The sequence below is a fragment of the Penicillium maclennaniae genome (genome assembly GCF_028827695.1).
Source record: "Penicillium maclennaniae strain IBT 15551 chromosome Unknown utg000007l:1.0-4884863.0:1.0-4888362.0, whole genome shotgun sequence".
Taxonomy (NCBI): Eukaryota; Fungi; Ascomycota; class Eurotiomycetes; order Eurotiales; family Aspergillaceae; genus Penicillium; species Penicillium maclennaniae.
This window is the reverse complement of record NW_026623219.1, coordinates 3,702,221-3,728,529: the sequence shown is the minus strand read 5'-3', so window position 1 is coordinate 3,728,529 and position 26,309 is coordinate 3,702,221. Positions and strand designations below refer to the sequence as shown.

At 47.0% G+C, this 26,309-nt stretch overlaps 8 protein-coding genes across 8 annotated transcripts; 4 read left to right on the top strand and 4 right to left on the bottom strand.

The window, feature by feature from the left end:
- Positions 1-395: 395 nt before the first annotated feature.
- Positions 396-1,343, bottom strand: N7477_008610 (uncharacterized protein; the record flags this gene model as incomplete). Its single annotated transcript, XM_056970273.1, has 1 exon — positions 396-1,343. The coding sequence occupies one exon, from the start codon at positions 1,341-1,343 to the stop codon at positions 396-398; it is 948 nt and encodes a 315-aa protein (XP_056820305.1).
- A 1,544-nt stretch (positions 1,344-2,887) lies between these two features.
- On the top strand, positions 2,888-4,551 carry N7477_008609 (uncharacterized protein; the record flags this gene model as incomplete). Its single annotated transcript, XM_056970272.1, has 9 exons — positions 2,888-3,085; positions 3,138-3,184; positions 3,243-3,322; positions 3,380-3,481; positions 3,544-3,584; positions 3,635-3,867; positions 3,924-4,104; positions 4,151-4,472; positions 4,526-4,551. 9 exons carry the CDS (start codon positions 2,888-2,890, stop codon positions 4,549-4,551), a joined length of 1,230 nt encoding a protein of 409 aa, XP_056820304.1.
- A 3,122-nt stretch (positions 4,552-7,673) lies between these two features.
- Positions 7,674-9,644, top strand: N7477_008608 (Zn(II)2Cys6 transcription factor; the record flags this gene model as incomplete). The annotated part of the gene is made up of 3 exons (XM_056970271.1): positions 7,674-7,860; positions 7,911-8,770; positions 8,820-9,644. 3 exons carry the CDS (start codon positions 7,674-7,676, stop codon positions 9,642-9,644), a joined length of 1,872 nt encoding a protein of 623 aa, XP_056820303.1.
- A 189-nt stretch (positions 9,645-9,833) lies between these two features.
- Positions 9,834-11,580, bottom strand: N7477_008607 (uncharacterized protein; the record flags this gene model as incomplete). Its single annotated transcript, XM_056970270.1, has 6 exons — positions 9,834-9,876; positions 9,972-10,076; positions 10,144-10,600; positions 10,660-10,767; positions 10,830-11,413; positions 11,453-11,580. The coding sequence occupies 6 exons, from the start codon at positions 11,578-11,580 to the stop codon at positions 9,834-9,836; spliced, it is 1,425 nt and encodes a 474-aa protein (XP_056820302.1).
- A 455-nt stretch (positions 11,581-12,035) lies between these two features.
- N7477_008606 (uncharacterized protein) lies at positions 12,036-12,896 on the top strand (the record flags this gene model as incomplete). The annotated part of the gene is made up of 2 exons (XM_056970269.1): positions 12,036-12,240; positions 12,310-12,896. The coding sequence occupies 2 exons, from the start codon at positions 12,036-12,038 to the stop codon at positions 12,894-12,896; spliced, it is 792 nt and encodes a 263-aa protein (XP_056820301.1).
- A 1,713-nt stretch (positions 12,897-14,609) lies between these two features.
- On the bottom strand, positions 14,610-15,913 carry N7477_008605 (agmatinase; the record flags this gene model as incomplete). The annotated part of the gene is made up of 3 exons (XM_056970268.1): positions 14,610-14,875; positions 14,925-15,624; positions 15,689-15,913. The coding sequence occupies 3 exons, from the start codon at positions 15,911-15,913 to the stop codon at positions 14,610-14,612; spliced, it is 1,191 nt and encodes a 396-aa protein (XP_056820300.1).
- A 5,871-nt stretch (positions 15,914-21,784) lies between these two features.
- On the top strand, positions 21,785-24,201 carry N7477_008604 (HAT dimerization; the record flags this gene model as incomplete). Its single annotated transcript, XM_056970267.1, has 6 exons — positions 21,785-21,891; positions 21,971-22,085; positions 22,356-22,880; positions 22,963-23,189; positions 23,432-23,627; positions 23,680-24,201. 6 exons carry the CDS (start codon positions 21,785-21,787, stop codon positions 24,199-24,201), a joined length of 1,692 nt encoding a protein of 563 aa, XP_056820299.1.
- Positions 24,202-24,820: 619 nt separating this feature from the next.
- On the bottom strand, positions 24,821-25,746 carry N7477_008603 (uncharacterized protein; the record flags this gene model as incomplete). The annotated part of the gene is made up of 3 exons (XM_056970266.1): positions 24,821-24,878; positions 25,007-25,253; positions 25,506-25,746. 3 exons carry the CDS (start codon positions 25,744-25,746, stop codon positions 24,821-24,823), a joined length of 546 nt encoding a protein of 181 aa, XP_056820298.1.
- Between the last annotated feature and the right edge of the window lie 563 nt (positions 25,747-26,309).

Here is a 26,309-nt window from a genome sequence, read left to right as displayed (position 1 = left end):
AAAAAAGACCGTGGTCAACTATTGAGCATTAGCCAGCGCAGAAGACCTTTGTTTTCAATCGCTACGCGCGGGGTCTCAAATTTGAGTTCAAGTAACTCATCAATATGAGAGTTGGATAGGACTCTCAGGCTTTGAGCGTTATCTTGGGGTGGAGGGGATCCTAATTAGGACTAGCGTAGTGCCGTTTAACAAACCCGATATTTTAACTTAAAAGCGGGCCGTAGCAACCCCTCAAATGCCCACCTACTTCATATCCCTAATCTGCGGCCCTTCTCCAAAAGTCGCTGTCATTGTCAATATCGTACTCGTCATCATCGAAATCGTCAAAAAGATACTCTTCAAATGCAACTTGCTAAACGACACTATATTACCTGGGAAGGAGACTTTGCCCAGGCTTAGGCTTTTCCCGAGCTGTCAGAGTCGGATTCTTCTGCAGCGACTAGGTCTGAGCCCGCAGTAGCAACAGCGGTGGTAGTGGTCTTTTTAGGACAATTGCGAGAGATATGACCTTGTTCCTCGCAAATAAAGCAACGGCCTTCCTTCATTAATGTGGCCTTTCTTGCAGTGTCGGTTCCGGCAGGGTTCTTTTGGGCTAGCGGGTTCTCTTGGCTTTGACCGCTATTCTTGTTCGAGGAAGGGTTCACATCCCGACCTCGTCTACTGCTTCCTGAACGGCTCGCTACTTGCTGTGCGATCAGCCGGGATGCAATCTGACACTTGCGGATAAACTGATCTAGCGTGCTATCGTCGCCTGCACTGATCATCACTTGGTTCTGTAGCAAGGTAGGGAGTTTTCGGTAAAGGTCGCGCTTGCGGAGATCTTTAGGTTGTCCAGATTCTTCGGCGAGATAAGTGAATTCTGCTAGGAAATCGGTGAAGTCCTGCTTTGGACCCATCTTTAGGTTGTAATATTCGTCACGCGCGATCTGCTTCTGATTTGGGTCGTGGAACACACCCTCTAAGTGATCGAAAACGTCCTTGACAGTTTTGTATGGGGCCATCGCGTCTTCTTGCATGCGAGGATTAACGTGTCTTAGGGCCTTTCCTTCGCAACGGCTACTCACGTAGGCCAGCTGATGCGCAGCAGTAGGGTAATGGTCTTCATTCAGGAGGAGTTTCCGGCGCATCTCAGTCTTCCAGGCCTTGAACTTAACGTCCTTTCCGTCGCTTAACATTGGGGGATCGGGCATCTTCGTGGACTTCTTGCTAGTAGGAAGCGTAGATAGGGCAGGAGATTCGCGAGCGGAAACAGGGCCCATTAAACGCATCGCAGTAACCATGCTATCACGCTCGCGACGGGTCTCATTTAGTTCCTCTCGCAGACAAGCGTATTCTTCATCCATCTGGTCATCGTGTAGGGCAGGGGTCTGGGTAGCGACCTGCTCCTTCAGGCGTATCAATTCATCGGCATGCTCAACACGCAAATTCTCTATAGTCGCTCGTAACTCTTCGATAATCAAAGTAGCCCCTACGGTGCAGCTTCTCCTGCATGGCTCCAGGCAATCGAGAAAGCGATACGTCTAGCTTCTAAATGCGCCTCGATCCTTACTATCATTCCTCAGAATATCGTTTGCATAAGCTTCTATATCTAACGCAGAGGCGGGGATAAAAGGCTTATCCATATGATGAATCCACTAAATGATTGCTGCCTCTTGATGGTCGTTTAACGCCCGATTAGGTGATTTTCGTGCTGTGGCAGGCTAGTGACCGCGGCGGAGCCGGTTTCGCAAGGTTGTGTAGGGAACGCTATATTACCGCGCGTACGTTGCTAAATTAGGCTGTTTCTCCTTCCTAGCGGTCTCGCAAGCTTCGATTATGCTTTTGTCGTCGGGTGTCAGCTCACTAGATATGATGGGTGGATGGTTACCGCGAAAATAATGTGGAATATAGAATTGGCAATACTATAGGAATTGGCAACGCGCTGGGACGTACAGCGCGAAGTGGCGTGGAGCGCCGATAGGGTACGGATAGTGTTAGATCACTAAATCAAAACTCTTATACGAATACGGTAACAACCAGCGAGGGCGAGCGCGAACGATGATACGATTACCACAAGCTGAAGATAAGATAGTAACTAGCTAATTCTTAAGGCCAGGAGCAAAATTCTCGACTCCTAATAGACACTCTTGCTTCTGATTGATGAAGTCTCGGAACGAGTAGGGGTCGGAGTTGGTGACTTTCTAGGGAGGGGAAATGAAGATTATGCGGGGGCATAGTCCTCTTCAGGATAATTATGCACCTCTATTGCTTGTATTCTAAGAACATTTTCCCATTTTGGATGCAACGTCAATCTATAATATGCACCCGGCAGGTGCGAGCGAGCGTTTATCTAGATCTCGACAGCGATAGGACTTTTGTGTTTCGCTTATTATGTATACGCTAAAAAGGAGTAATTTCCTACCAATTTTCTAGAACAATATATGATCAAGTAGCAAAGGTTTACATTACATATATTGAAGTGCTAAACATATCTATCGGTACCTATAAGTGTGAGTTTTTGACAGAATGGATTTCTCAACGTGGTAGCATATCAGGCCTGCATTCAACGAGAGGCCTCTAGTTCAAAACTAACAGGAAAAGGTGCGGCCGCGAAAAAGAATATTCGGTGGACCCCGGCCAGCATATACACCGTCAAATAATCTCAGGTAGCGAGGGGGGTTAAGGCCTCGTACTAGTCACTTCCGCTTTAACAAGGTTTCGGTGGCTCTTGCTATCAGGGGGTGTGCTGAAGTGCTAAAGATCCATAATAAGGTGCGTGTGTAGGCCTTTTGGCCGAATGGGATTCTTCAACGATACATAAATCCTCTTTCATCATGCCAATGGTGAGAAGTCTTATGCGGTTCTATACAATCAACACTATTCCTTTGACAATCAAAATTTTTTCACTATGTCCAATTCAAATTCAGGCTTTAAGGAAAAGAGTGACAACGATGGAGCACTCTGCCAGCTGTCTATGACTGATGTCGAAGCTGAATTGAACCATGGAAGCCAAACCCCGGTGCTCGCAAAAACCTTTAACCTGCTCAGTGCCTGTACAACTGGAATGACCACCGGGAACGTATGGGCAGTGCTGGGTGGTGGCATTGTATGTGACTTTCTTGTTCTTTGCGACGCTACATGGACAGCTAACAATTCAGGTCACCTCCCTCTACAACGGTGGTCCTCCCCGCGCCATATATGAATTGTACGTTCCTTACCCTCAGCAACTCTGCAAATGAGGTTTCTTCTTCTCACTAGTGCAGTACCCTCGTTGCCCTCCTGTACTGTCCAATTGCCGCCTCCATCGCAGAGCTATCATCGGCAGTTCCGACATCTGGAGGAGGTAAATAAAAACGCTCTCATACAGTTCTGCCAACGGAGGTAGGCTAATATTCTGCAGTATACCACTGGGCCACATTGACCGCCGGGCCTCGTTACGGACGCATCTGCGGCTGGTTTGCCGGTTGGTTGAATGGTCTGGCATGGGCTTTCGCGATCTGTGGTAACTGCTCAATGGTCAGTAGCATGATTATCTATGCATATGCGCTTTATCACCCGGACCAGAGCGCTGGCACGTTTTCATCTGTTACCTGATCACGGCTGCGGTGAGTTGCTTGACGGTTATGTTTGCTCAGCGAACGCTGCCGTTTATCAGCAGACTAGGCTCATTCTTCATCGTTGCAAATCTTCTGATCATTTTGATGGTCTGTGCTATCATCCTAGCCGGGACGGCGCGGGCTATGCATCAAGCAGCTTTGTGTGGAAGGACTGGAAGAACATGACCGGATTCTCAAGCCAGGGCTTCACGTTTCTCGCTGGCATGCTTAATGGCGCCTTCGGTGTCGGTGCAGTCGACGCGGTTACACATCTCAGCGAAGAAATTCCACAGTGAGTGAATGCCTTCGACTCTTATTCTATGTGATATTCGCTGACATGTCTATCAGAGCGGCGAAAAATGTCCCTAAAGCCATAGCCTGTCAAGTGGTCATCGGATTCGTAACAGGCTTCTGCTACCTCGTTGCCATGTTCTATGCTGTTACCGACTTGCCGAAAATCATGAACTCGGACTCCGTGTCTCCGCTTGGGGAAATCTACTTGCAAGCAACTGGGTCCAAAGCTGGCGCTGTCGGGCTTTTGACTCTCACAATCTGTCCCATTCTATGTGCAACAGTGGGTTGCTATATCACTGCGGGGAGAACCATCTACTCGCTTGGTTGTGATGATGCCACTCCTTTTCGGCCACTGGATCGGAGCGGTTAGTGTCCGATGGCACAGTCCTCTATATGCCACTATGGCCTGTGGGATATTCGTGATTTGTATGGGAGCAATCTACGTGGGATCGCTCACCGCGTTTAATGCTTTCATCAACTCTTTTGTCGTGCTCACGACCGTGTCATACCTTCTTGCCATCCTCCCGCACCTTATCACAGGGCGACGAAACATTCGACCTGGTTCGTTCTGGTTGGGCCGATACGGCTTTGCTATCAATGCCAGTGCGTGCTCATATATCATGGCATCGATTGTTCATTTACTGTTTTCCCTACAGTGTACCGACCACCCCGGAATCGATGAATTATACGAGCGTGATCACCTGTGGTTTGGTGGTCTTGGTGGGGGCTTGGTGGGTCTTGTACGGTCGGGGAAATTATCATGGGCCGAACTTAAATTATGAGGAATAGTTCCGGTCTTTTTTCCCCCGCTTCCTGTGTGATAAGTGATGCTCGTGGCTGCAAAATGGAATGTTGTGGCAGCTTACTATCGACTTGGATGGAAGCCACGTTCAAGAGAAGGAAGGAAATTGACGCATGATCAATATATTTTGCAGCTTTCGATACCATGAGTCCTCCTTTCTGTTTGTATGATATAGTTTTGAGATATTATATTCATCTAACCCCCATCAGACGGATATAAAAAGCATTTAATGATCAAGATCTATCTAGTCGAGGATAATGGGACTGGAGATCATTGCTTGATGAATAAAGCCTTTCCTAGGCCATAATTAGATGTCCAAAAATAATTATTACGGAATTTTACGGCGACATATTGGAGATAGAGAATGTCTTGGCCGGATTTGGTATAGCGGGATCTTGGTGGCGCGCACCGGGAAAGAGCGTTGGAGAGTCGAATTAAAACTGATTTCGAATGTTACTGTAAGGCAGTATCCTACGGTATATCTCTCTTACTCGCGCTATACTTCCAGAATCCTCAAGCAAATGCGGGGGCAATTAACCTACCAGGGAGTCTCCCGCGTGGATGGCTCGCTGGTTCTTGCCGACGCTGCAAAAGGCCTTGGCGAAGGAAGATCCACCGGGAGATAGCAACTTACCCTATCATCTGAACCTTCACCCACCAATGACTGATAGCCTTTAATCCATTTGGTAATCGAATGGTCAGACACTTAACGTATTTTACCACTTCACCGCCATTACCCCTTCCCCGCCACCCCATCATGTTTTCGCGTCTCTAAGTGTCCCCCACCACTTTGAATCACCCACTATGCCACCAATTCTTTCTAAAACAAAGCAAGATTCTATCCACCGAGAGGGTAGGATCGAGCTTACAATTCGTGCCATTCAAAAAAAAGAAATACCTTCAATTGCGGCTGCAGCGCGAGCATATGACGTACCGCGTTCAACATTGCGCGACCGTATCAATGGCCACCCTTTTCGCGCAACCATACGCACTAAGGCCTTTAAAATGACCCAACTCGATAAGGATACGCTTACGAAGTGGATAATATCTATGGACGATCGTGGATCAGCGCCTAGGCAGGCTATGGTTCGTAATATAGCCAATTTATTACTCGCCGCCACCAGTACCTAAGAGGTCGGCATATATTGGGTCAGGAAGTATATTAAGCGGACACTAGCTATCTAAGTACGCTTTTCACGACAATATGACTATCAACGGGCACAGCAGAAAGACCCACGAGTCCTTTGTGGGTGGTTTCAGCTAGTTAATAATACTATTTTACGCTATGGTATCCTGCCTGATAATATCTATAATTTCGACGGAATAGGCTTTATAATAGGCTTAGTAACTACTGCAAAGGTAGTCACTAGAGCTGAATATCATGGCCATCGATTAGTATTACAGCTAGGCACCCGTGAATAGGTGACTACAGTCGAAACCGTCAATACTTTAGGCTAGGCATTACCACCATTAATTATATTCAAATGCATATAATATATTAAATCATAGTTCTATGATATACCTACAGACTGGCGAATTGAGGTTAGCCCGAATGGGTGGACCACTGATGCTATCAGTCTTCGATGGCTTCAAACAATATTTAATCTATTGACCACAAACCGCATACGTAGTTAATATAGACTATTAATCCTTAATAGACATAGAAGCTATCTTACGCCTGAATTTGACCGTTTATGCACCGAAAACAAGATCATACCTATATATATACCTGCGCATAGCTCACACCTTTTATAACCGCTCGATGTGGGCTATTTTGCTATTCTAAAGCGATTATATAGTCGCTTAGTAGACTAACAGATACGTATAGGTATCTACCACATCGATAAGCTTGATTTCCTCGCAACCTACCCATAAGCGCGTACAGATACATTTAAGACTAGAACTATCCAGAGTGCATTCAGAGTAACCGGTCTAGTCCTGGCGGACCCAACACAAGTGCTTAAGAAGCTAAATATTCAGCTTCGGACGCCTACACCAGTGGTTGAACGACCATCAAGCCAATCAAGCATTTATTGCCCCGAAACACCAGCAAATGTTAAGCAACTATTAAAGCACAAAACCTCTGCAAGAAGATTATTAAAATATCGGTCTGATAGTCCACCTACGCCCACCAAAGATATTATTAATCAGGCTTATAAAGTATGCGAGTAAGTGATGAAGAGTATGCTTTTACTAGAGCAAGAGGTGAAGGATTTATGAGCTAAAAACCATAAAAAGAAGCGAAAGAAGTCATTATCTAGGAAACAGATAGAGAGAACTGAGGGTAAGTTTGTTCATAAAGCCTATAAGTAAGGCATTAGTCTACAAGGTGGTATAGAAGGTGATAGCGCGTCCTCCGCAGCACCCACACAGACGGCTTCGGTGACTGGTGTTAGCACCAATAGACGGCAATATAAATATAGTGTATGCGGAACGCCTAGTCATAGGGCTAATAGATGTCCAGATAAGGTTTAAATAAAATATAAAGGCGTTGTGGTTATCTAAATGCTTCATGAATATAGAATTAAGTGGTTGGGGTGGCGGGGAAGGGGTAATGGCGGTGAAGTGGTAAAATACGTTATCGTACTGTGAATCCAGCATACCTCCTGCAAGCTCCCACTCTAGACTCATTCTCTCGTGGGTCGCCCAATAACCCCGCATCGGACGTTGACCACGAGAGGATCCTCAGCAGCCCGATTCTCTTGATTCTCAAGTTGCCGATCAAAGCCTGGATTGACGGGCTATTCTATGCGTCGCAAGTCATTACTGCATTAATAGAATGACCGGCGCATGAGACTGCTCTCCTGACACCTGCCAACATTGTGCGGCGATTCTCCACTTTCCATCCTGATATCAATTTCAAGTCAGTGGCCAACGTTGGCTTCATGAGCAACGCACTGGAGTCCCCCGCTAAACGTGGCGCGCGAGTGCCGCAGGGGAGACCGAAATCTGTAACGTACACTGGGTAGGATCCACACTCATCCAATAATAGCGTGTCTTCGATGCTTACATATCGCAGCTGCTGGACCTGCAGATCGCGCAAGGTCAAATGCGACGAGCGGCATCAAAACGGCTGTATGACCTGTGAGAAGGCCGCTGTCAGATGTGCTGGTTATGGGATCCAATTATGCTGGGTCACAGACAAGAACCAAGATCGTTATTACCGGCAGCGTAGGCAGATCAAACTCAGTAAGTGCTGAGCCCGTGAATAAGACTGAACGATAGTTAATCTTAAGTAGACCAGCCCATGTCGCCTTGCTTGCCAGAACATGAGATCAATGAGATGTTATTTACATTGGACACGGTATCGACCCCTATGACCACCGTCAGTTTGGGTCCGTTTTCGATCTTCCAATCCAAGGCCGTCGTCGGTGATGGTAAGGGTGTATGTTCTGGACAGGGTACCCTCGAGAGATCTTGCCACGGCAAACGACCCGCGTCCGGCTTCAGACCAAGCCAGTCACCTCAAGAATCAACAAGCTCCTTCCCAATAACGGGTGACGAGTCCGATCTATATCCAGATAGCGATCGCGATACGTTTGGGTTCTCGAGTGCGGGATGTGGGAGGGATCTTGTTGACGATGATGATTTACTAGCCACGGTCTTGGATGACTTGGATGAACCGTCAACTGTCGACGAAACCTTCACGTCGTGCCTGACTGGCCATACGACGTCTTTCGCTATATCTCCTTCACTCAATCTCGAGCTACCCGTGTCTTTGTTTCGCGATCCGGATACTTCCATGCTCATGTATCACTACACAAGCCATGTCGCCGAACTTCTCCAGCCTGTTTGGCATCCAGGAAACCCGTGGAAAACCATGTATTTCCAGTTTGCACTGGAGGGATGTCCAGAGCTTGCTTTTACGCAAAGCGAAGCTTCTTCATCCAAAATTTCTACTGCAATATTTCATAGCGTGCTCTCGTCAGCTGCTTTCCATCTTCGAAACGCCAAAGACGGTTCTCAAAAATTCCACGAACTTGGTCTTCAGCACAAAACGAAAGCACTTCAAGCACTGAACACCGCGAATATTCACCCTAACGATTCTCATTTGCATACTGTTTATCTGACAGCAATTTTGTCTCTAGTTACTATTGATGTAAGTGTTCCTCGTCCTCAATGACCAACAAACACGCCTAACAAACCAGACCATGACGGGAGAAGACTCGGAGTTCCCAATCCACCTGAACGGCTGTCAAAACTTCCGGAAGATACAATACAAAAATGAATATGACGACGGAAGCCGTCAAGTTCACCGTATCGCCAATTTTCTGACGCTCTTAGCTCGAACAACCTCCTTTGAAATTTTGGATCAGGACTGGCAAGAGGGCCAGCCCTTATTCGAGAACCCATTTTTCCACGACTGTGACAGAAGCATTGAATATATCTATGGGGTTACCCCAACACTGTGCAATCTCTTACAAAGAACCTGTCGAATTGCTAAATACCTAGCCGCCCGCCCACGACACGATGTCCCCCGACTCGTTTCCGAAGCCTGCTGGGCACTCAAGGTTGATATATTGGCGTGGGAACTTGACTCGGACCAATTCCACCTTGAGGGATCTGAGACAACCATGATCGAAATAGCTCGCTGCCAAGCAAAAGCGTTCCATAGTGCCCTGCTTTTGTTCTTCTATCGGGTCATCGGGATGAGCAGCTCGCTCGATCTAGACCACGAGGTCTCCCTGGTTTTGGAAAATCTAACCCTTGCGGAAGAGCTGAAGAATCAGTACATGCCGGGCGAGAAGCGCAATGGACCCATGTCGTGGCCAGCGTTTATTGGTTCGTGTGAGGCAACGGATCGACGGCCTTGGGTGGACTGGTGGAACGGCATACAGGAATACAGGGTGGGTAATTTTAAAAGGCAGTGGATGGTGATCCAAGAGGTCTGGGATATCATGGACGAGGATCTTACTGTGAAGGATTGGAGAGAAGCACTATTTAAGTCAGGAAAGCTGGTGCTACCGATATGAAATGTTTTTCTTGCTTGGCCCTAGTCAGATTGCAATTTGATCTGCTGCTTCGAAAACATGGCTCATGAAAACCATTCAAGATTCACACTATCTTTCATATTTGATCACAGTCATGTAAATAATTCGTCTGCTGTATGTATGTATGTATTGGAGTCCTCTTTAAAGCCTTCATATCCCAATAGCGACCAGTCATTCAAGCGCGAGGGGTAAATTTGATTCGACATTCATGTTCCTGTACACAAAATGAGCTTGTAAATTAGGCAGAGGGATGTTGAATGAGAAAATACCCGCATCGCTTTGCAACTTTCATCATAGAATATCTCATACCGGGCTGTGATGCCTGGCGAAATATCATCGAACCCATCGATGGTCATGGTAGTATACTTACGATATAGCGCGACAACCAGCGTTGTCATTTCAGCCATTGCAAGGCTAAAAGGGAGGTCAGTAACAAACGATAACAAACGAGAAAAAGACAGGAGTCCAAAGTAATGCTTACTGCATTCCAATACACATTGGACCTCCACTAGAGAAAGCCCAGAACCACTTTTTCGCCTCGTCCGATTTCAGCATGTCCATCCACCGGTCTGGGTTGAATTTGAGTGGGTCCTTGAATATGTCGGGGTTCCGGTGAAGAGCGTAGGGTGAGATGGAGACAACGGTCTGAGGAGGAATCAGATAGCCGTTGATGGAGGTAGCTGTCGAAAGCGACCGTGGCTCTGATCCCGGTAATGGTGCGAAAAGCCGCAGCGTTTCCTTGATAACTGCGTCTACGTAGAGAAGTTTATCGCATACGACTGGTCTAGGGATCCCGTTCGCGTCCAAGCACTCTGTTGGTATTTTGCAGACTTCCTCAATCAGCTTTCCCTGAAATACCCTGTTCTGGGGCCGCGAAAGGGACCAGATCAGGAACATCAGAGTGTCGCTTGTAGTGTCGACTCCTGCTAGTGAGTGGTCTGCGCACTATGAACGCGCTCACAAAAGCGCTTTAGTCAGCTGATTCTTCCCCTCGTACGTTCTGGGGTCGTCTTTACCTCGGAGGCAATATCAAGGTCGTCCAGCCCGTCCTCCTTGTTAGAGTAGTGGTGGGTCCAGAGTTTGGCGATCAGGGATGCCTCCCGAGCTTTTTCGCTTCAGAAGCCTTTGAGAAGGCCTGGCAAGCTTTCTTTGCGTGATTTCTGATACCAGTGTATGCTGTTGGCGCTTCCATCGGATAGATTTGACGAGCAATGCAGGCCATAACTCCCGTTCTGGAGTAAAACCAGTTCGTGAATCCAGGGAAGTGGACCGAATACCAGGACAGCTTGCGACGGGCAACATCTACGATGTCGCCGATAAGCTCACGGTCTTTCTTAGATCCTTCAAGGCAAGCTGTCTTGCCAAAGTTTCCGTAGAGAAATTCAGTGATGTTGTCCAAGGAGAAGTAGTGCAGGGTTGAGAATATCTCGCTATCGGGACCCTCCCTTGCCAGCAGATCCAAAAACAGCTTGGCCTTTTGCAGGACCATGGCAGCGTTATCTCCTTTCAGCATCATAGATTTCGCGTAGGAGTGCGCGAAAAGCTTTTTGCGTTCTCCGTGCTCCCTGACCGTCGAGAAAGAAACCATGTTCTTGCGTCCATATGCCTCAAACATACGGTAGAAACTCATTCGCTCAAACCCGGATCCTGCTCCGTAGATCGAGCGCATCGCAGTCGTGCTGCTGAAGGTTACTTCGCTTGGGCCGACTCTGACAACGGGGCCATACTCCGCGTGAAGGGCATGGATCGTCCTGGTGCGTGTGCCTTTGTAGTCTTCGTACGCGAGTTACAATTTGGTCCAAGCGAAGGACTTTGGCCCGGGAATGCGCGCGAGAGAACTGAAGAAGAGAGAATAGCAGAAGTGATAGATGATCGCGGCTACGGCGACTGTAGCGAGGATAGCGGGTGCCACAGTCATTGTGTCGGAGACGTGTGAGAGGTATGAAGATGCTTGTAATGACTCTGCGTATTCCGCGAAGGAATGATCTCTTTATCTCTTACCAACCGAGGTGACTCATGTCAAGCGAGGGTGGGCACCCAGAGTAAACAAGATGAGGAGATGTTCAACACTGGCAAGTGCCAGCGGAGTGATTTATGGTTCTTATCTCGACCACCTCAAGTCACGGGGCTCAACCGGGGCTCCAAAAATCCCGGGACGGAAACTAGGAAACTACCAGCGAGCAATGCGGGGTCCATGAAGTGTGTGGAACAACCCCAATATCGTCAATTCAGATATACAAATCAACCTCTAGGTGCCTATAATAGTGTTCTCACTTACCCGAATTCTTACTTGACACTCTTTCAATTTTGCTTCAGCCCGTTGCATTACACATCTGCGAATAAAGGATTGGAAATCGTGCAAACCTCACTATAATGGCACCAATTTGCCATCCCTTTACCTACTCGTATGCCTCCACCAGATTGTCGATACGATGGGTGCCAGAACCTCCCTTCGAAAACACAGACACGCTCGTGTTGATCGTGGGGGAATGGTACGTCGATTTGCGGATCGATAAGCAATCGGGGGGTCTGGACTGGGCGATCGCTGGCCAGTGCCTACAACAGAACACGGATCCCCGTCAGTAGACCTCAAGTGGAGACACCAAATTGCACATTCGGATCTCAAGGTACTGATAAAAAAAAACAGGTAGCCTGGTCTTCACCCACGAGATCGACTCCAATAATAACTTCAACGTCAGCGATCCTTGTCCCTTCGTGCCTCTCCCTAATGGAGACGATCTCGAGACTGGATCGATGTGTCGGCCTGATCTCCCCGGTCACCCGGTCACGGACTATGAAGAAGTATGGAGATATCTGCCAACGGGACAGAGCGAGGAAGGTCTGGGGCACAACATTGCGTGGATTTTGGAGTCAGATGAAGATGAGTTGCGGGAGGGCCAGGGCAAAATCACCAAGACATTTCTGGGAAGAATCGGAAGCCGATATTTGGCCTTGCAGCAAGTACAGACCCATTCGAGGGTTCACGGAAGCTGGAATGTCAATATCATGGGGGGAGACCTGAATGCTCGGAGTGAGGAATGGATTGGCGATCGTTGGAAAGAGAAACATGTCTTGATAAACGGCTGTAATGAATTGCCGTCGATGGGCAAAGACTTCGATATGCACAACCAGGCGTCTTGGCATGTGGGGCGGCGGGTCACGTTTAGGGGCTGTCAGTACACTGTGCGCGCATTTGAGCAGGCAGAAATAACGGCGCGGGGGACACGATTGTGAAGTAGATGGCATCTGTATAGGAATTTGTGTGTTGCGCAGAAGAATGAATACAGCATAGAATGTTCGAGCAATGGCATAGACATCTTACACTCCAGGGGTTAATATGGATTTTTCTCCTTTTTGCTTTGTCTTCTACCACACAACCACCCGTTTCAGTCTGCATTTTTGGCTCATGAAGATTTCAATGTTAAATAACGGTGAGAAACTGATCCTGGCTTTTCTTTTGGGCCTTGAAGTTAGGTAGAAAAGGGAAGAATAGTTCACGCGAGCCAGGTGGGATGCTTTAATTGACCATGAGCTGCGTTCTAGGCTAAATGTCTGCCCAATGGGCTTGCAGTGTGATGATGAAAGATGTGTTAGTGGGCATCTATGTGAAAGAGTTGTACTCCACAAATCCACGCCTTTTCGAGTACTGCCCAAAATAAAGGAGGAATTGATTTTCAAGGATGAGTCAATTGGATCTGCGGCCTGAAAAAGAATTAAAGTCCGTCATTGAGACTTAAAGTCAGATAAAACCGTAAGCTTTCTCATTGGTTGGGGAGTTGGATTCGCTGGCTCTTGCCGTATCCTGTTTGAGCTCCACCCTTTGGATAGCCATTTCACTATATAGCCTTCTTCCTATATAAGACGAAATGAATGCGGCAACTGAATTTGATACTTTTCAAGGAACGAGCTATTGTTTTTAAGAAAGAGCAATATCAGCTTTTCGTTCAAGATGCATCTCGCTTTTCGTCCCACAAACACTCACCCCGGGAAAAAGTATTCACAAGAACCCTAAAGAGTTTCCATCTGGAGAATTCTGATCAAAATGCATCAAAAAATATACTGCCTGGTGGTGAGAACAAGTCGCTAAAATCGACCTCGAATCTTTGCTCTTCAGAAGGATCAGCCAGAAAGTCTCTTCGAATGTCCATCTTCGGTGGTAAGCCGTATTTAAACAACACTTTGTGAACATTCTAACCTTTTTCAAGCTTCATGCTTTCGGTAAAATGACTGATAAGTGTTCTACCATACAAAACCGTTACGAATATCGGAAAAGCATTTCATCGCGATGAACGAGAATCGCTAGACAGGGGAATCTCCCTATAGCAAGAAACGGCAAATATATACCCACAGTATGAGACATCAATCCTCCGGAAATCGGAAGCGCTACTGTTCTGTCACTGCAAGCAAGCATATACTTGATAATTGAAAAATCCCTCATGGAAAGACTTTTTCCTCGATGCCTGATCAAATAATTGGAGTAGCTCGCGCCTCTAACAAATAGTACAGGCCGAAAACTTTTGCTGTTGTAAATTTGACCTAAGCGCAGATTTTCTTATTGCAATGTCAATAGAAGAAATTACCGCGTCCTCAACAGTCATGCTCGTTCCTGTTCTGCACCAGCCCCATATCACAACAGAGAAGAAGAGGTCGGGGTGTACTGGAAGGCGCTAATAATTGAGCCTTGGGGCCAGAACAACTCGAAATGTTTGCTGATGTGCCTGGACCTAAAATAGCACTCCGCACGAGCATGAAATTTTTGTCTCTCAGTAAAAGTCACTCTAGCAGGTGGCAGATCGGTCTTTACGATGGTCGAAGATTACCATCTAGGATGGGAATAATTTTCTATTGCATCTTGTCTGCAACTTACAATAATGGTAAAACTTTCTGATTTGCAAATGAGAAGTAGACGAGAGGCTTCTTGTAGACCCGTTCCCCCGGCGAGGACAATCACAACTCATCCTTACTATCAGCTTCCTGTTTCTTGAAATCAGGATACTTTTTCTTTACCATCGCCGCCAAGATATCAATAATCAGGTCCGCTGCTGCAACCGAGGTTGTCTCCGCCGCCGAGTCATATGGCGGACTAACCTCGACGACGTCAGCGCCGACCAAATTCAGCCCCTCCAAACCTTTAATATACCGCTTTAACTCCCGGGTGGTCCAACCTCCCGATTCAGGGGTTCCAGTGGCAGGGGCAATGCTCGGATCGAGAACTGCACACATGTCGTCAGCCTTAGTCTTCTAATCAAGAAAGGAACATACCGTCGATGTCGATCGAGAGATAGACCGGATTGTCCCCGACAACATCCAAGGTCCTCTTCACAATCCCATTGACCCCAATGTCATCAATCTCACGGGCCTCGATGCGATGGAACCCAACAATATCATTATCGATCTCATAATCCTTCGGCCCAAACAGTTTAGTACGCAGCCCACCGTGTACGCTCGCTCCCTTGTTGATACACCCTTCTCGACTCGCATGCCAAAAAAAGGTCCCGTGCGTGATGGCAGATTGCTCCGATGCAATACCAGTGTATCCTTCGTAGGGATCCCACGTATCGAGATGAGAGTCTAAATGGATAACCGAAATGGGACCATATACGGTTTTCAAGGATCGGAGAATGGGAAGAACGATAGAGTGATCGCCTCCCAAACTAATGATACGCGGATGAGACCATCCACGCGGCGTTGTTGTATTCGTGGTGTGGTAGAGGACTTGGCGATAACCCTGTTCCATTTGCTTAAACGCATGAGCGGCATCAAAAGGCGTGATGGGGATGTCGCCGCAGTCAACGATACTGAGCCCCTCTTCGAAGGGATCCACGCCCCAGACCGTATTGTAGCTGCGTCCCTTCTTTTCGCGAGAAGAGCCTGCGCGAATGCCACGAGGGCCGAAGCGTGCGCCGGGACGGTAGGAGGTGCTAGTATCATAGGGGAAACCGAGGATGGCAATATCAAGGGGCTGTTATGGCAGTGTCAGTCTTATCGGTTGCCGCGAGCAGTAGAAGGAGTGAAGGGACACGAACATGTTTGTGGTCAGGAGCTAGACATCGTTGCCATTCGAGATGGGCAAAAGTCACCGGCTGGGAAAACGGGAGATCTTTGTCCAGGTCTGTTTTTTTCAGTGTTTGTTCACGTTGACGGAGTTCCAGGCTTAAGCTACCTTCAATAGGATGTTCGTAACCATCCCCGACATTGACAGTGGAGACGACTTGGAGAAATGGTAGAAGAAATGGCGACAATATCTTCATCTTGAATATTAGATGACCTCACTCTTCATTCTCAACTTATAGAAATTCCTCTTATTGTGTATTTATAGTCTTTCGTCTACTGTGTACTACAAAAAAACCCCGCAGGCGGGGGCAGTGGGCCCGCTATCCGCTCGCTGGCTCTTGCCCTCAGTGAGCCATGATAACATTATCGATCCGCTAGCGATACTGATAGGGCAGCTCATAGTCTCGAGCTGGGAGACCCTCGTAATTATCTAGGTAGCTAGCTTGATATTAGGCATCTCGGAGCGACTTTTGGTGCCGGCTTTCAACTATTTATGCCTCCCCACCCACACCGATTCCGCTAGTGGGTGCGCTTCACCCCAACGTTAATTTTCATCCCAGCGTAACTTTTGAAATTATTTCTCCTATTTACACACGATCATGGGATACTTTAGCGATGGCACTGTAATCTCGTCGGCACGATTCGATTCGGTTGGAAGGTGTGGCGGGCCGTAATTTGGCTGAGTCAGCGCAAATTAACAGGCTTGGCCGAGACGAACGAACTTCGGACAAAAACTTTTATCGAAGTAATGAGATATTGTATGAAGGAGGTATAGACTATAGCCAATAAGGAAGCGACGGAATCAATATGAAGTGGTTGATTACTCGATTAATTGATTGAAGAAACTCCTAAACAAAAGGGGCAATGTTGAGTTGTCCCCCAGCGGTGTACCCGAGTACTCGAGGGACCTGATTGGTGTCGAGCTCGGTACCTACAGATACCTATGAAATACATACTAATTAGCAATCTAGCCGACAAAAGGAAAGGTCTATGTAATGGACATGTACACTTGATACTCCACAATCTTGACAACTTTTACTTCCACGTGGTATTCTTTTGTAGACACAGGACCAGCTTTGTCTCCTCGATTCTAACGTGCCTCTGAAAATAACAAATAACAGAGCTTTGAGATCATTTGAACAGTGTTCTCTGTGGTGCTCAGATGGCACCCCAAGCGAAGACATGCCAGGTGAGGTGACTCCGACCTGCTTGATACACGGCCACACCTAATGGCTTTCCAGGGCTGCAAAATTCGCCATCGTAAATGTGAGATCCGATTTTGGACATTCATTACCACCCACTGACCTCTTACACTGCACAGGCTCCACGCAGACTCCGTGCGAAGGTTGCTTGAAGGCAGGATTTACATGTCAGCGCACTGTCAACTACAACTTCAAGGTTTACAGCGGGTATGCCGTACACTATGGTATTTATTTTCTGGATGTAACCGTACTAACTTGTTGCTGAGATCTCATTTCCCAAATAACCAGCCGTGGATCGATTCTGGGGAGAGTAGGGGACCACCGTGACATTATATTGTCTTTGCCTGAACTTACCACACGCTAGACTGTAGGGTACTTTATATCGGCTGTGTTGTTATTCCTGAGGTCTTAATATACTCCCCTCGGCCAATAGCGGAGGGCTACGTAATCCACGATAAAGCCCCCAGGACTAGTTGAAGGAGGCAACTGCCAGCGAGACGGGACCAGGGTCATTAGTCACAGGCTTTTCTTGGCTTCGCATACGACAGCCACTTATTGTCTTAGTCATAACCTCCGAATGAGATTCCTTGGAATAGATGCGTTGATCCGGCAGGAGCCAGCGAGAGGGGCAATTGGGTCATTAGTCTCAGGCTTTTCTTGACTTCGGATATGAGAGCTTTATTATTACGAATTTGTGTGGAAACCAAATTGGTCAGAGATGCATATCCAAGTCGAACTAGATATCTAGTCTTCGAAATTCAGCCTGGCGACTCAAAACAAATCAATCACTTCCTGATCGAGAAAACAACTTCTCGCGTTTCTTTAGCGCTTTGCGCTCTTTAACCCGAAACTTGATGTACGCAAAAGCTTCAACTGCGATATACCCCAAAGCCCCACGAATAGCACCGGCATCTGAGCCACCTTGCTGAGCATGCTGAAGTGACCACTCCATCCGTGTGGTTTTCCTGGGCGGCGATGGTAACTGTATGTCTAGGTCTCGGTTTCTAGCGGTCGGTGACTGATGCTTTTGTGATCGCGGGCCGATATCCCAGGATAGACGCGTTTGGGGCATAGCTCTTTCAATTGAAGCCGCATACTCATTGAAGGTCATGTAATCATGAGTGTATCCCATTATCACCAGCATGTATTTCTATTTTTTAGAGCGACAGTAAAGGGGCGTTAGGTCCTCATGATGCGGAGGTAGACCAGCTATATATACAAGAATGTGGCACCGTGTGAGGAGCGGGGTCCAATTATCATTAATAAAATGCAGGGCCGTGCGAGGTCGTCGCGAGGTTGATGAGCCCCCAGGGTCGAAGCGGAATAGCCCCGGAGGCCTGTCAGAGTGAGCTAGGTACCAGCTATGGAGAGGCGTCAGTGCCGAATAAAAATTGCAGCAGGGAGTTGGAGTGATGAAAAGGCCAACATGAGTACTATTTCGGCTTACCATCAGCTCCCTACAGGCAAATCACCTCCCACATGGACTTCGCTGGCTGATAAAGAAAACCAGCTACTCTTGCATGGCTCTGGAAAATCCGGCCCTAACAAATATCAATGTCTATGTGGCAATTCATGACTAGAACTAGAGCCATCCCAGGGGTCACAGGAAAATAAACTCATGTAAGGAAGTCAAAGAAGACCCGCCCAGTTGGAATCTGCAGTTAAAAATTCTCCAAGTTCTCTGGGTGAGCTAAAAGAAGGTATTTAAGGTAGGGACTTTTTGAAGGTAATATTTTCGGCGACACTGCTCGATTTTCGGCGACAGCTAAACCGCCTTTGGATTAGTGCTAAGTTAAACCTCTTATGGTTGTTATTAGTCTAACTGTATTTGATCAGAGATTGTTTTCTGATCTAGGGGTCGGCATGAATAACGAATATATTCGTATTCGTTACGAATATTCGTTATTCGCATTCGCTGTTGAATATCACGGCGGCTGAAGCTTATGGCGGGAATTACGAACGGATAAAGACCGGCTACCCCCTCTTCTGTAAATAAGTCAATCAACAAGAATCAGACAATCACTTATCTCAACAGGTTATAAGCCCGAGTAGGGCAACCATTAGGCGCGCGGCTCGGCAACAGAAATTTAAACAGACAACCGTTTTACTAGCATCTACAGCTAAGCATTCCTATCAAATGATAACTTCATCAAGTCAAGATTTAACCACATTGACTCAGTGACTTGGTAAAGGGGTATCGAAATGAAGAGTTCAAACCCTCTGGATGAGATGAAGTGGATAGAGTTTCCTCCGCTAGATAATCACAGACATCACACTATCACTATCACACTATCACACTATTACTATCGCAGATATCATATCGTCAGAGAGATATCATAGTGACGCCCCCTGTGATTCGTTAAGTGAAACGACACTAAGACGGAAGGAAATTGAACCCCCCCCTAATTCAGTAGCCCTCGACGCAACATTATTGCAACAATATCAACTATAAGAGCAGATGAAACAATGTCACCTTCTATAGCGAGCTCAAGAACTGCTTCCTCGCGGTTACCGCCTCGATCTCAAAAAGGGTCATCTTAACCTCCAAGGAGAAGCACTAAACGGCAAAGCAGACACTCTTAGACAGACGAGGAGCTGAATCTTCTTTCGTACCTTCGGCACCTTCGTCGCTAGCGCTTCACATAAATCCAGAAGTCATACTTCCTATCACTTTCACTAAGTGCACTCTTAGGAGCCTACTAGCGCCTGTCCCCTAAAGACCGCGTACGCCGAGCTTCAGCGGTCTCTGCTCCAATTACCACCCCTCACAACACTAGAAGAGACTCTCGCAGTGGCCCCAATACTCAATCTACGCATCCTAGTCTTGAACAGGGACCAAGTTATCTTCATCCTATTTCTTGTCCACTCTCCCAGGCGGAAAGTAGCACTGAGACCTCGATCTTACCCTCGCGGAGTTCTGCAACTGTAGACGAACCAGTAGGCGAATTCCACAAGATTGGCTGAATTATTCTAAGCTTCGAGAGGGTGGCGCAGAACACATCGTGCCGCAAGGTACACTTGAACGTCACCCTGAACTCAAGCTCCGAGAGACACAAAACTCTTAGAACACATCTGATTACGATAAAGAAGAACTTGCATTAATAAATGTCCCTAACGAGAATGTGATTCTAACTTTCTTGACCGTAGCCGCGGAAGAGACTAAACCCTTTAAACCGAAATCCCTCCGTTAGGCTAAGAATAATCTACGATAGCTCGAATAGGAAAAGGGAATAACCGAAGAAATACAATCGCTTAAGCAAAACAAAACTTAGGAAATCGTTGACCTGCCTAACGATCGCCGTGTCCTAAGCGGGAAGTGGATCTTCAAACTCAAAAGAGGAGCACGCGGAGAGATCGTCCGCTACAAGTGCAGATAGGTACTTAGAGGTTTCACTCAAGAGGAAGGTGTCGATTATAACGAAAATTTCGCTTCGGTAGTCAAACTAATAAGTTACAAGGCCCTATTCGCGATAGTAGCTGCCCTAGATCTCGAGATCGAGCAGATAGATGTCAAAATAGCGTTCTTATACGGCGAGGTAGACCACGAGATCTATATCGAATAGCCCTACTACACTACAGATAGCATATCTAGGGTCTGCAAGCTCCGCAAAGCACTCTACGGTCTAAAGTAAGCACCTCGTATCTAGTACCAAACTCTTACTAATTTCCTTCGGGGCCTTAGCTTTGAGCCTATCAACGCTAATCTCAGCATCTTTGTTCGGAGTAGTATATATATTACAGTGTATATTGAAGATCTCTTGATTATCGGGCCGAGCATTGCAGAGATAAAGAAGATCAAACGGAGCCTTAGAAATCGCTTTTACATAACAGATCTAGGCATATATAGCTACTATCTTGGTATAGCTATCCGGAGAGACCGGCAGAACAGAAATATCTATCTTAGCTAAGAGGCTTACGTACACAAGGTCCTCTAGCAGTTTCGAATAACACACTATGTACCCGTTAGCACCCCTATAGACACTTTATCTCTGCTAGAAAACGGGCCCGAATACATCTGCCCCTTTGTTATGACATTTCGATGAAGCCATTCCCAGTTGTCTGCCTTAGGCAACAGGATCGCGGGGTCCACAGGGACTTGACATCTCGATAGAGATTCGGCGGTGAGCCGACCCCGCTTCGTCACCCTTCCCCCGGAGGAGAGTCGCCCGTTTCCTTCATGTCCTATGTGATACATCCTATGTTACCTGTTTACCGCTCCTTGGAATACGAGGGGGGGGGACTGTATATAAAACGTGTCCACGATTCCTTCTGTTCTACGCCTAAATCTCACATTGACCCCAAAACGCGTATTTTTCTCGCGTATTACTAGACCAACATATTTTTTCCTCCAAAAATTCCATGACTTATTCCAATTTCTCATTACTTTTACCTAGAACAACGTGATGAAGTTTAGATATCAGTGTTGACCAAACGCGTGAATGATCGCGAAGACGCGATGATTCTCGCTGTGTTTCAAATCGGCCTGGGCACCACCAAGAAAACACTGAGCGATAAGCCCGGCTGAATCCCCAGTATTTTCTATAGCTGAGCAACCGTTGATTTCCCTACTTCGCATTCATCCTTCGTCTATCTGATCAGGCGTCGTGTACTCTTAATCTCCCATTCCAATTCCAACGGGCACCGATTGCCATCACAACATGAGTGCCTCTTTTCCCTATAGTATTTCTTCGGATGGATTTGAAAGCCACTTTGATGAATCACTATCTCAAAATCTGCCATCCACATCTTCTAGCATTGTGATGGTCAGACCTTCCCCAACACCGTCATTGTGTCCTGAGCCCCATGAGGACATTCAGCTCAAGGCAATCAAGGGTAGGGAATACGCAATATGGGATGAGACCTACCATGGCCACTTCGATGAGGGTGGAAGAAACCCCGATCGCAGAGGGTATCGAATGGCAAGATCAACGGAAAATTTACGCATCCCCATTGGAAGAGGACCAAGAGCCGCGGTGAGCTTTGGAATCATTCCACCCAACTGGCCGAGGTCTATTCCGGAAAACCGGTCCTACAATGCCATTTCTGTCATAGCGTTATCCAGCACGGAGTCTATGAAACCAATGGTGCCTCTGGAATGAATAAGCATCTTAAGAGTCAGGAATGCAAGAAGCATCAACAGCACGATTTGAGACAGTCCATTATCAATGTGAGTATTTCTACGATGTGGAGCCGCGGTATCTAGTGACTGTTATAGTGGGAAACACGAAAGACTCGCAAACGGCCCTACTCGGAAAGTTGTGGCGATTCCCCTGCCATTCCTGCAAAAACAGATGAGAATGTTGCTGACGCGATTCTCCGGGCCGTCATCTCCTTAAATATCTCATTTCGGGCTACTGATAACGCTGCCTTCATTGATCTGCTTCGCCTACTGGATCCAACTATTAACATCCCGCACCGAACCAAAATCCGACATTAGCTAGAAAGGAAGTTTGAATTAGTCCAAGAAAAGCTTCTGCATGATCTACCGCTAGATGGCAGAGCGTCCTTGACCCTTGATGCATGGACCAGTCCGAATCATCTTGCTTTTCTGGGCATCATTGGTTCATTCGTTACCTCTAAATGGAAGCGAAAGGAGGTCCTCCTTGCCTTTACTCCATTATCTGGAACTCACCATGGGGCCTCCTTGGCAGATCATGTCTTCAGAGTGCTTGAGACCTTCCAAATTGAGTCTCGGTTGCTAGCTATCACTGCGGATAATGCGAGTAACAATAAGACTCTCTGCAGCTCACTGTCATCATCTTTGCAAGCACAAAAGGGTATCTTCTGGTCCGCAGAGCAGAAGAATCTCCCGTGTCTGGCCCACGTCATCCAGCTTGTGGCAAAGGAGGTGGTCAATAGTCTCCGGATTGAAGCAGAGGATAGTCCCTCATCCTTTGACGATGATTCTATTCAGGGATCTCTTTCGGAAGGCCCAGATACTTTCAGAAACACCATCAATAAGGTATGCGAGAAACTCTCATTATCTTTGGGTACCTTATTAATAAGGCAGTGGCTAATGTTGGCTCTGTTGAAACCCTGTTTAGATTCGTCGCATTGCTAAAGCCATTAGTGCCTCTCCCCAACGTCGCGAACAATTTGAAAATCTCCAGAGTCGTAACCCACCCCTGCAAATGGTTCAGGATGTTACTACACGATGGAACTCAACATATAGCATGGCCATTCGGGCTCTTCTTCTCAAAAAGCATATTATCGCCTTCCTCGATCAATCGGACAACATCAAATTCAGAGACTTATATCTCGCGGATGATGAGTGGAAGCAAATTCGTTATGTTGTCGTGATTCTCTCCATTCTGGCGATATACAGAATCTATCTCTATCTCACGCGTTATTATCATTCATCGAGCCTGGCCTATTTACAATCAGCTTTTTCAACATCTCGAACATCGGTTCAAGGAAGCTGAACAAGAACGGCACTGGAAAGAGCCGCTGCAGTCTGCATTACAGGCTGCAAAAGATAAATTATCAGTCTACTATTTGCGGACTGATAACCAGTTTCGGCATTTTTTACGCTGTCACGTCAGTTCTGGATCCAACACAACGGATGAATGCTTTTCATGAAGACGATTGGTCCAAGGATGAACGCAAGGTCCAGAAATCCCGAATTATTCAATTCTATGCAGACAACTATCTCCAATTTGAACCCCCAATGCCTCAAACCGAGGAGGATCGGGACGGTTCTTCTATTGAGGTAATATTCTTCTGCGACTGCATATCCTGTTCCCTAGCTAACTATAGGATAGGACCTTAACAGCCTCTTTTCTCACTCTTCAAAGCTAATGGCGAAAAATCCAACTCGACAGAATGAGATGGAGCGGTATCTCTCTGATCAGCCAACTGTCTCACCGGACCACAAGATATGCATTCTCGATCACTGGCAAGCTATTTCGCCAATGTATCCCACAGTTGCTCGCATGGCTCGGGACCTTCTTGCCATCTTCCTGACCAGTGTGCCGACCGAACGGCAATTCAGCTCTGGTCGTGATATTTGTCATTACCGCCGTTCAAAGCTTCAAGGCCCAACTATCGAGAAAATCATGATCCTGAAACACGCACTTCCAGAGTTCGGATCTTCTATTTTTGATGACGATATCTCGGCAGAATGGGATGACGAAGGGGTCATCCAGCAACAACAAAAGTCACGGAAGCAGGTTGCGACAAAGGATGAGATCCAATTGGCTCGGTCACTAGAATTTGATCATTCAATGGCTGAAGAAGATGATCCGCCAGCCGAGCGAACCCGACACAGACAATTCCGTCGCTGAATACTTCTTTCTTCCACCCTATGTGATAGATTTTCATTATTTAAATTTGTTCAAGTTTTGTATTCAGGTTTTCATGATTACCTTCCAGACTTCCTCTATGCTACCCTTTCTCTAATAGCAGTGAGCTAAATAGTCAGGTTTGGCCTATTATTAGATTAGTTACCTAGTTGTTGACACATTTTTGCATTGGAAAATTACCATCCTATTTGGGATATCCCATCCCGATACGGGAAACCGGGAAAATTTGGGAAAATCCCATTCCCAGATGGGAATTTCCCAATCTGGATTGGGATGGGAGAGGTGAATGTTCCAAGGATTATGGGATGGGAAATTCCTCTCACTACCTCAAAATGGGACGGGAATAGTCTATAGACCTAGAGAATCCCATGGGAGAATCCCATACGGGAAACAGGACAGGGAATGGGATCCAAATTTTCGGAATAATGGGAATGGGAAATTCCCATCCCGATTCCCATCTGTAATGGGATCCCTTTCAGATCTCCCATAGTGGGAATGGGATAGGGAAATTGCCCGGTCCATTTCCCGTGGGACGGGGCAAGACCCCCAACGGGATCCCGATTTCCCATCCCGCGGTCACCCTACCGGGACCACACTCATGTCAATTTTGCTCGGAATTGGACCCTTCAAAATGTGCGGGCTCGTGAATTGTAGGGAAGCTACACCATATCAGAGACAGATGCAACTCTACCACTGTTCCCAGTTAACACTCCAATTCTAGCTAGCTTGATCATTCTAACATTAATTGATTAGCAAACCTTCCGGATTCCTCGGTGCAAGTACTTACGCATTCCCAAAATCGCGGCTCCACGCGCCAGGATTAACACTGTACCTGCGGACTATGGCATCTGTTGAGCCTCCGTTGAAGAGCTCCTGGTCGCACGACATCACCCTCTTTCTCCGCACCAAGTTTTTGTAGTAGTAATTGTCAAACTTATGTGGCGTCGTTACGTCGAGCGGACTCTGGTGCCCGGCTCGGGCATCAGCTTCTAGCGTCCTGGCTAGATCGGGATCAATATTTGTCCTATTCCAATCTGCGAAAGATGTGTAGCCGATTGTGTGGCACCCATCAAGGCAACCATATCGTGTACCGCGAGACCTTCGGTATTGTACCGGCAATCATTTCGCTAAAATTCGCTGTATGATTGAGAATGCCGTTGGCGGGAGTAGCAAAAGATGAGTCCCTCCGACCAAATTCGACACTCCAATAAGGCCCTCCCAAAAGTGTAACCACATCCCCAAGTATACTATAAGCGTTTGTGGTGGATGTAGGAGGATGTACTAACTTGAGGCACCCGCAATTGTGTCGGCCACGCTGACTACACCAGGGCAAGCTGCGTCTAATCGAGTTTTAATGGCCCTAATAACCGAGACAGCGTGTCCGAACTCGTTCACGTCACGCCTGTAGTCCTTCGAAAGAACGAAGCTGCCATCGCATCCTGTTGAAAAGCAATCGTTGACCGCGAGCCAGAGGAACTTTGCTGCGATGAGAGGTTGTCTAGCAACTGCGGATTTCATCTCTGACATTATAATGTTGGGTGCTCTTGGGCAGGATTTTGTATAGAAACCGGGACTGAGCTGTGCCGCAGCAAGGGTCAAAAAAAAGAAGAATAAATTCATTTTCACGGTTACCATAAAGAAATCAGAATTCGGGATAGGAGTAGCAGAAGCCGGCGAGGAAGGTAGATAGCGAGGCTTTATACCCGGTGAGGAACGGGCGTCTTCCTTAAAAACCACTATAATTTTACCTCATAGCACAGCTACAGAGCTATCAGTACACAACCACTCCCATATCATGTACTGTGATACATTAATTGACAGAGACCAATATTATTGCACCATAATTTGGCTCTAACTAGCCATGATCAGCGGTTGATGTTACACCATTCCTTTACGAATTCCAAATGTTGGGGTTACACGGCTGCGGCGCCAATCAGTGATGCTGGCCTGCTGAGCACGGCGCTCAGTCGACTATTTGTTGTTGTGAGCCCTGTCTCAACAGTGTTGCTATTGAGCTAAAGAGTGTGGCTAGAATCATCAGCTGTTCGAAAAAAGCAACATGTGCATCCACGCAACCCACAAGATGGTGG